Source organism: Penaeus japonicus, unplaced genomic scaffold (assembly GCF_977035675.1).
Source record: "Penaeus japonicus unplaced genomic scaffold, GWHDUDI00000001_assembly GWHDUDI00000010, whole genome shotgun sequence".
In the NCBI taxonomy this organism is placed as follows: Eukaryota; Metazoa; Arthropoda; class Malacostraca; order Decapoda; family Penaeidae; genus Penaeus; species Penaeus japonicus.
Genome location: NW_028234412.1, coordinates 7,780,689 through 7,789,794, shown reverse-complemented (window position 1 = coordinate 7,789,794; position 9,106 = coordinate 7,780,689). Strand labels below are relative to the sequence as shown.

Sequence of the window (9,106 nt, the reverse complement as noted above, 5' to 3'; positions counted from 1 at the left end):
GCTGTAGATAATATAAGTATTAGAAAAATTAATGGAATACGCGCGAGGTGTTTTCATTCCTCAGTAAGGAATGGGCTTTTATCTCCGACTTGCATGTGTCAGATCATTTTTTCACATAAACTTGCCTATGATGAAGAGAAAGAGGAGGGGAGTGAAGAGAAAAAAAACAAGGAATATGTAGATTCACAAAAAAAATAACCCAAGTTAAGATGGGACTGATTAAAAATATATTGATCCATTCTAAACCTACTGTAACATTATATATGCATTTCTAAAAATATATTCACTAATACTATTGTTATTTGCATTAACTTCATGTTCTTCTAATGTTAATATCGGTGGCATGCCGTCGTGATAACAAATCTGAACTCAACATGTAAGTTAATTAATGAAACCTTGAAATGAAATATATATGCAGCGTCTATAAAATACTTGACGCAATTCTCTGTCTAATGGTGATATCCATTACAAGACAAAAGTAATGGCATATGATAATGCGCACACATTTATGATCTTAATCTATCTCCATTTAATTTACACTATAGTTTTAATAAATAGGTGATGATTACGTAGCATTCTTTATGATATTAGACATACGCTTAATTGCTCTTGTATAGCATTCATTATCCTTAAAAACGTTTTTACAAATTGATAATCATATTTATTTATTATTTGACTTGAGAGCAATAGCCTCTCACATTTACTTCCCAAGGGAGCTGCAATTTCATCATCCAACTATTGCAAAAATGAAATGTGTTCAGAAATCTTGCTTGCAGATTATCATCAATGATATCGCAGCGATAACATCAAGTCATGATTGCGATTGTATTTCTTTGACTTGTATGTTTGCTTTGAAACAGATTTTAAATAATTTTGCCGACTAAAAATGTTGAGCAAAGTTTCACAATGTTGTGACTGATACTGGTTGAAAGGGAATAAAGAAAACTAAATACCTGCACAACGCAAGAACTAATTATTTCGTTATCAGAATTACATGACGATACTAATTTTGTTATTTTGAGTTATATTTCTATGTTCTAGATACCTTATCTTGCTTCATCAGTTTGCTTATTTTTAAGCTTTTCAAAAAGGTTGTCGAATACAGTTTATTTGAGTTGTCCCTAAAAGATAGCTATGATCTCCACGTTCATATTTTACCATTTTCTTTTTCACTGTTACGTCACATGTGGAGGTTAGATAACAAAATATTTTAGATATACTACAAGTGTATATGTGAGTATACATTGTCAATTATTCACATAGATAATACTTTGCGAACAACTATCCACACCAACAGTTATATTAATTTAAAAAAATATATATCTAAACCTTTTTAAATTTGGACTCTTATCTTGAAAATAAGAACCCAACCTCTTATAAAAAAAAATATACAAATATGAATAACCAAAAATCACAAAGCCACCCGTTACCATGAAGACAGAAGTTAACACATATAAAATAAGCCCGAGCCCCCTCCCTTCCCCCTTCCCCCTCCCGTCCTCCCCTCCCCCCCGGGCACCCTCATCAGCGATCAGCTGTTGTATACACAGACGAGGTTGTCCGTGTGCGTGTGTGACTCTGAAAATCCCTTCTCTCTAATCATGGTCGACCAGGCTCAGCACCGGATTCAGGAGGCTATGACAACCCTCATAGATGAACTTGATAAGGCTCACCTCCGAGGGATACAGGTGAGTCCAAGGGGGAGGTTATTTGGTATTCATTTCATTTCGGCGAGAGAAGATTTGAATAAGAGGAGTCGTTTCCAGGGGAACTTGGCGCCGATTTTGCCGGTGTCTCCACATGTGCGGGAAGGTGACCCGACTCGTTCTAGGCTTGGGTAGGGGTTATTTGTCATTATATGGGGCCAGGACACATTACGTGGGCAGAATTATAAAGGCTGAGGATTAGGATGTTGTATTGAGTTTTGGGAATGCTATGTATGTGTTTCATAATCCTAATTAATTTGCAGGGTTTTTTTTAATCACTATAATTTATAGATATCTATCAATTATTAGGAACTGACCATATAACAACATGACATAATATAAATATAACACTTAATCTTCACTTACAGTCTCCACAATGACTTCCCTTCAACTGTAAAGTCTTTGAAATCTTGGGAGAATGTTTATTGAAGAATACCTAAGGGGTTGATATTCCCTTCCTGTTGAACAGTCTTTTTAGGAATTAGGCAGTTGATCCGTCTGGCTTACATCTAACTTGGGGCCAAAGAAAAGTAGTATAAAGGTTTTCGAGTTCAGTATGGAAAGTATCGCACTTTTTGCCGAGATATCAGGTGTGCAGGAAAAAGACGAGTGTGAAGTGTGCAATGGTTAACAGTATGAAGATTTGCTTTACAAGTCACCAGAGGAACATTGCTTTTGCTAAGAATACTGAATTTTATGCAATTACTGTTAATTTTCTATTTTCATACCGATCATGCGCTTTTTTACTCATGGTTTTTACGTAGATCAAAATCTTGGATGTGCAATTGCCATACTCTTTACACTGAATTTGACTACCTATATAATACCTTTCTTTATTTTTCAGCAGTATAGTGTTAGTAACATTTTACCATAGGATACTCTTATGTAAAATAATATTTCCAAGCTGTGAGCTGTTGTTTAAAGTGTTTTGTCTTTGTATATGTATTCATAGCAATACCAAATATTGGTTTAAAATCTTATATCCAGTCCGATAGTAGTACAGAGTCAAGGGATCACTGTTTTCTGCACACTTTTGGCACCCTGGCAAAGTCCATTAAACTTCTAACATATATTCCAACAAAATTGAGCATGGACTGGTCCCTTGTTTGACCATAAATTTCTATATCTTAAATAATATATGTGATGATAGGTGCATAGGCCACACTAAGGTCAGATGACTGGTGGCAGGCACATGTATTATAAAAGTTTACTGAAAAATGTTATTGATTATATTGAATGTATGCAAATAATGAAGGGCAACTTTTACCCAATTTTAACCTGCAGTAGCTCACAGAATGAGACTTTATCCTATTGAGTATAATGACCATGCACTTAATCAAATCCACTTGAAACTTTCTGTACTAGAATTCTTAGGTCTACCTTAGTGTGCAGTGTCAACCATTAAGGATGTGTGTAATATTTTTAGTCATGGTCAGGTAAAGATATGCTCAACATGTACCAATATTTTACAGGAAGCGTTAAAATTATTGTAAAGTTATCAAGTCTCATAATGTTGATATTGATCTGTAACTCATAGATATACAACTCATTATTTTTAGTGTGGATTGAATTGAGTAAAAAGAAGTGATTGCATTTAAATAGAAAGACAACCCGTCATTTAGCGGTTTAGCAATTCCCTCAGTCTCCACACCTTCAGTGTTCAAAAAAAGACCAGTATAACTCCTGTATGTTTATTCTGTCCTGGTAAGAGAGTTTGAATTGGCTCCTTTTGTTCTGATAGAATACCTTGGAGGTTTATAAGCTCAATCTAGCAAGAAAAAAATTGATCTTCCTTTTATCACTGTGTTCATAACCATCATCTGCAGTGTTTGAGACCTCCTTCGAGTAAGGAACCAGTTTAAGCCCTGTCCTGCTAAAATATCCAGGTTAAAGGTTTGTTGATCATTGCCAAAGCACCAAAGATTTATAGTCTACACTGGTCTCTTTGACATATTTCTTTTATGATCTTATTTTTAGTTTGAGTAACAGAACACAAAGTTCTTACAATTTACTGATCAATCCATTCACTGTACAGTTCATCTTTTACTATATCTCTCTACAAGAATGTAGATGTGTCAAATAGACAATGGGAAGGATGGGATAAATAGGTTTAAAAGTAGTGAAAATATGTTGTGGGACAAAAATGAGCTATCATAAATTGCAATATTACCTGTGATTTAGATGCTAGGCTGATTATCTTTACCCTATTAAAGATACAACCAAAATGTTTTTCTAGCGTGTACTTGGCCTCACTGTTTGAGCCAAGAATGATTTTATTATAAGTTTCTTTTTCATTGTAATTTTTGTATGATTCATATCATAGATTCTTTCACACCTGTTTTTTCATAAATATTCTTAATTTTTTTCAGTTTATATTATTAAAAAAATATTCAGATGCCATCACAGATCTGCTTGTGACCACAGATTCACTCTCTTGATTTAGAAAATAGATTCCCATCAGAAATAACTTGAGATCTGTAAAACTATAGTTGAGCTATCTTTAGGCATTGGCAACAGTCACCTGGCCTTTCATGCCAAGGTCAACATAACCTACTACCAGGAACACCTTGATTTGGTTGTCAGTGATTATTATTCATAAAAAAAAATGTCTTGTTTGAATAGTGTTATTTGAAAAGCTTCAGTCATTCTGAATGTTATATTTACAGATTGTATAATATAGTTTACAAAAATGTACTTCTAGATTTTCTCTCTCTCTCCCTCTCATTCTCTCTCTCTCTCTCCCTCCCTCCCTCTTTCTCACTCTCCCTCTTCCTCTCCCTCCCTCACCTTCACTCTCCTGCTTTCCTTCAAAATGATCCCACTATGGTTGATTAAAATGCTTCTTGAAGTTGTCAAATGTGATTTAAGGATCTCATAATAAGTGTCCTTCCTCTTCAATTATCCTCAGTCAGCAACCTATCAAAGTGGATTTGAAATTTGGGAACAAGGGTCTATCAAAAATTTTATTTGGGAGCTTGTAAGGTGTTTCAGACAGGCAATGAAAAGGGAAGAGTATAGAGATGTGGATGAAGAAGACTTTGATGCTGTGCTAGGATAAAACCTCTTGTGTCACTCATTATCCAAGACTTTATGACGCAACCTGTCCTGATGGTTGTCTCCCAGCTGCCTTGTTCTTGAGATTTTTTCTTTCTCTTTTGACTCTTCATGGTGAAAGGTCATCAGTGTGGCAACAGTGGAAGGGATGATTTTGAAGGAGAGAGTGATTGAGTTGTAAATAAACCAATGAATTTGATATTTAATTTTTTTTTATTCTTTGACTGTTACATATTTGCCTGGGTATTTGCAGTGTGATATTAAGATTGATGTTTAAGTATTTATAAAGATCACTTCACTCATGCTTCTTTTTTACCGCCAGAGATCAATGCATTTGTGTGCTGCCGAGTGCTGTGATAAAAAGGATAGTACGGTTGACCAGGTTCATCGGTGTATTGAGAGCTGTTCAACACCATTAACTCAAGCTCAGGGATTTGTGCAAAATGAACTGTCACAGTTTCAGGTATGGATGATATTTTGTAACTGTTATGTAGATAATATATATTTATAGTTATTTATTCATTTATTTGTGTATAAGATGATAAGAAAACCAGTTTTCAGTTTGACTGCATAAATAGTAGATTTTCTAATGTAGTTTTTTGTCATGTCTTTATATACACAAGTTGTACACCCAGGTTTTCTTAACCCATTCACGCCGGTTGACGTGATAGCACATATTGTGGTTTTCGCGTCAGACGCCCTGGACGAGCTATGAGGGGAAGCCACGCGCTCGGGTAGAGCGAGCGGGCAACCCAGGCTCGCGGCTTGTGCGCCCGAGAATCTCGAGGCATTAGGCTTATGCGCTCAAGAACCCCGGTATTGCGACCGCGCAAAGCCGGAACAGCCCCGGCGTGAATGGGTTAAGAAAAGAGAAATGAATTAGCCAAAATAACCCTCACTGACCACCATCATTATTAATTTTAGGAGCGGCTACAACGTTGCGTCATGGTCTGCCAGGATCGTGTTCGAAATCAGGTGACAGCAGACACTTCAGAATCACAGGTATGAGTTTTTCCCAGGATTTTGATGTCCCTCAAATGTAAGCATGCTATTAACACTTTTGGTTATTCATCCCTTTCTAACATTGCCTTTGTGTATCAAATGGAGAAATGGTGGAAGCAATTTTTTTTTCCCTCCCATCAAAATTGCCCTAATGTTCAAAGTGGAAAGCCCAAATTATATTGAGGGATGAGTGTCTGTTGTGTTTATAAAGATGTTTTTTAAAGTTTCTTTTAATTTTTACCAAATGCTATTGACAAAGAGAATCAAAGGAGCATTTGTAATTAATCAGAAATATGTAAAAGCTATCAGAAAATCAAGACATTGTAGGCAGTATAAACATTTTTAGTTGCTAGAAGAAGAAATTATTTGGAAATGATTGTATTATTGCTTGGCTTAAAGCACTATTATGATAAACCGTATGTTGATAATGCTTCATTTTATATCCAAAGAACATGATTGGATTACACATTCATTGTGCATGTTGAATAGCACAGAACTATTACTTGCAAGAACACTTCACTGTCCTCTCTTATCAATTTTGAGTAAAGAATTTGATAAAATCAAACATTGTAAACTGTATGCAAACCATGTAACTACTTTATGGAATGATTTAAGAAATTCATTTAAATTATGAGCCACATTTTCTTTCTTTCCTTAGTTTAAGTGCCCTACAGGAACACTTATATACCTATTATTTATTTACATATCACAGTGTTGCACGACATGTCTCTTACATTATATGCTAGTAACATGTTTTTTGAGAGATTGCTGTTGTGCACATACATACCCTAATTATTTTTTATAGGATATTTTGATGGGTAGTGTTAGTTAGGGAATGCAAGATAATCCTTTTGGTTTTCTAATACTAATGCTTAGTGCTTGTTGAATAAACATGTCAAAAAGGTTATTCTCTAATACATTTGTTTTACTTTTTTTAATAGATTGATAGTACACAATGACAATCTTCTTTAGAATTTGTGTGAATGAGAGCAGTGGAGAATGTTGAGGCACCTTTATGTTTATATTTTGACCATATGGTTTCCCTTGTTGATGACTTTGGTATATTGTTATTAGGTATCCCTTTTGACTCTCCATATTAACCCTTTCCCGATGGGGCACTCGCTACGCGAAAACCCCTATGCCGGGCGATTGCAATATTGCATTGAAATCGTCACACTGGCATGACGCCCCGGCATCGGGAGTTTAGCTGTGTCACACGAGTGTGACACACCGTCGTCATAGGGTTAATGATCCATTATTATGATAATTCTAGATTTTATCTGGAGTGTAGAATGATCTTTGGAGCTGTATTTCTTTTACCACCCAGAATCTTGCCAATAGTAATAGGTATGAACTTGATGAGATTTCTTCATAAAGGACCATCAGTAAGGCTTTTACTGATCAATCTTATAACGTCGCCAGCCCACCATATAATCAGATCGCAGGTGATAGACATTGAGCAAGGAAAAGTAATAAATGTACATTACTTATCCTGTAGTGTACAGAACATGACAGTTGTGATATCATTTTTTTCCTCTTTCCTTTAAAGCATCTTTGTTTCTCATAATGGGATCAGGTTTTTGATAATGCTCCTCCCTTGCAATGTTACCAGATCTTTCACTCTTCCAAGACAGGCCACATCTTAACCCATTCACGCCGGGGTGATTCCGGCTTTGTATAGTCATAATGCTAGGGTTTTTGAACGCATAAGCTTAACACCTTGAGATTCTCGGGCACACAAGCCGCGAGCCTGGGCTGCCTGCTCGCTCACCCCGAGCGCCGGCCTTGGCCGAATATCTCGTCAGCGGCATCTGACGCAAAAACCACGAAATGTTTCAGCACGTTATCTGGCGCGAATGGGTTAAGAAGTTTTATTTTGTATTTTTTATATTATTTTCTAGACTTATGATGTGATATATAAGTACATATATGATGTACTAGCAAAGATGCTAATTAGCATTTAGTATGATGTGGTAGTTGCACAACTGAAGGAATAACTAAAAAAATGAAGTGTGAATGTGATCCTACCCTATGAAAAATAACCATAGTAGAGGGTTAACACATCATCTCCAGGGTCTCTGTGATGGGTGGCCTAACACCATATTCATGATTACCGTGTGCCTTGCTGTGTTACCTCTTCATATGTCCAAACCATCTTAATCGTCTCACTTTCCAGCAGATTAAAAACTCTGTGGAAACTCTTGAGAACCACATGCTCTCAGCATCTCTTCAGTCTTTACCACATTACTTCTCATATATCTTCTCCTCATCCTGTTATATCTGATCAGTACATCTTACAATTGCTTTCTTAGTGCCAATGCTTGAGATCCATATACTAAACTGATCTCATGCCACCATTTTTCATCAGAAAAAAAAATATATAGTCTGTCTGTCCCCCCCACCCTCGCTCTCTTTCTTTCTTTCTTTCTTTCTTTCTTTCAATGTACTCAGTCCTGGATACCTTGTAGCATTGTTTACACACAATGCTCACAGAATAAAGTTTAATTCTATTCCTCACCCACATACTCTACAACTCTGCCTCCTTGCCACACCAGTGGGTTTATCTGATCCATGTTAACCATTAGACCTCTCTCCTCTATTGCCTAGTTTCAATATTTGAAAATAACTTCTATTTCCTCCTTAGCTGTTAATGAGTTATCCACATACTGCAGCTGTCATGGTTCTCCTCTTCTGTCCTCTTTGGTGGCTTCCTCCTTTACTGTCACTATCACTGTATTGGATAGTCATTGCATATATGCCAAAACAGGTATTTGTTTATATGTTTTATAAAGAAGACCCTTTCCTGAGACAACAAAGCAAATACAATTGTTCATATTTATTATTAAGAAGACTTGTTCCTGGCAGGACCCATCCCAACGTGGTTCATCGTTTTCCATGGCCAACAGTGCAGGGAGTTTCATGCGGCAGGCAGCTCTAGGGATAGGAGGGGTAGGAATAAGAGCAGTCGCAGAACTTAACGCTGTGGGAGTTATTGAGTGTATAGACTTGTTAGTTTTGTTCAGTGGAAAGGTACTCAAAAGTTTAAACCAGCTAGCTTGATTGATGCGAGTCTGACAAGTCTAAACAAGGCTCATGTGTTTCCAGTGTGACAAAGCTGTTGATTGGTAGCTTCAGTCCCAAGTATGGTACAATTTTAACAATTTTAAGTATTGCTTTGTTTGTCCAGTTTTACCTGATGTGTGTAGCAGCTTCTTCTAAGTTGTGATGTCTTTGGCTCTTTCGCTATGGCAGAGTAGCCCATTGTTATTTATAATATCAGCAAGTAGTTATGGTTCATTACAGTAGTTACTAAATGTTACCAATTAACAATGTTACTGCTGAAT

General features: G+C 36.3%; 1 protein-coding gene across 1 annotated transcript; it reads left to right on the top strand.

Annotated features, from left to right (window-relative positions):
* The first annotated feature begins 1,507 nt into the window (after window positions 1–1,507).
* Window positions 1,508–8,837, top strand: LOC122243480 (TIM double twin CX3C motif protein). The gene is made up of 4 exons (XM_086540595.1): window positions 1,508–1,688; window positions 5,083–5,223; window positions 5,685–5,762; window positions 8,628–8,837. Exons 1-4 carry the CDS (start codon window positions 1,602–1,604, stop codon window positions 8,820–8,822), a joined length of 501 nt encoding a protein of 166 aa, XP_086396721.1. The 5' UTR covers window positions 1,508–1,601; the 3' UTR covers window positions 8,823–8,837.
* Window positions 8,838–9,106: the final 269 nt, after the last annotated feature.

What these genes read in the sequence shown, in the direction of transcription:
- LOC122243480 (XM_086540595.1), top strand. Translation starts at nt 1,602, where the DNA reads ATGGTCGACCAGGCTCAGCACCGGATTCAGGAGGCTATGACAACCCTC. An exon ending in CTCACCTCCGAGGGATACAG is followed by an intron (nt 1,689 to 5,082) that starts GTGAGTCCAAGG and finishes TTTTACCGCCAG; the next exon opens with AGATCAATGCATTTGTGTGC. An exon ending in ATGAACTGTCACAGTTTCAG is followed by an intron (nt 5,224 to 5,684) that starts GTATGGATGATA and finishes TATTAATTTTAG; the next exon opens with GAGCGGCTACAACGTTGCGT.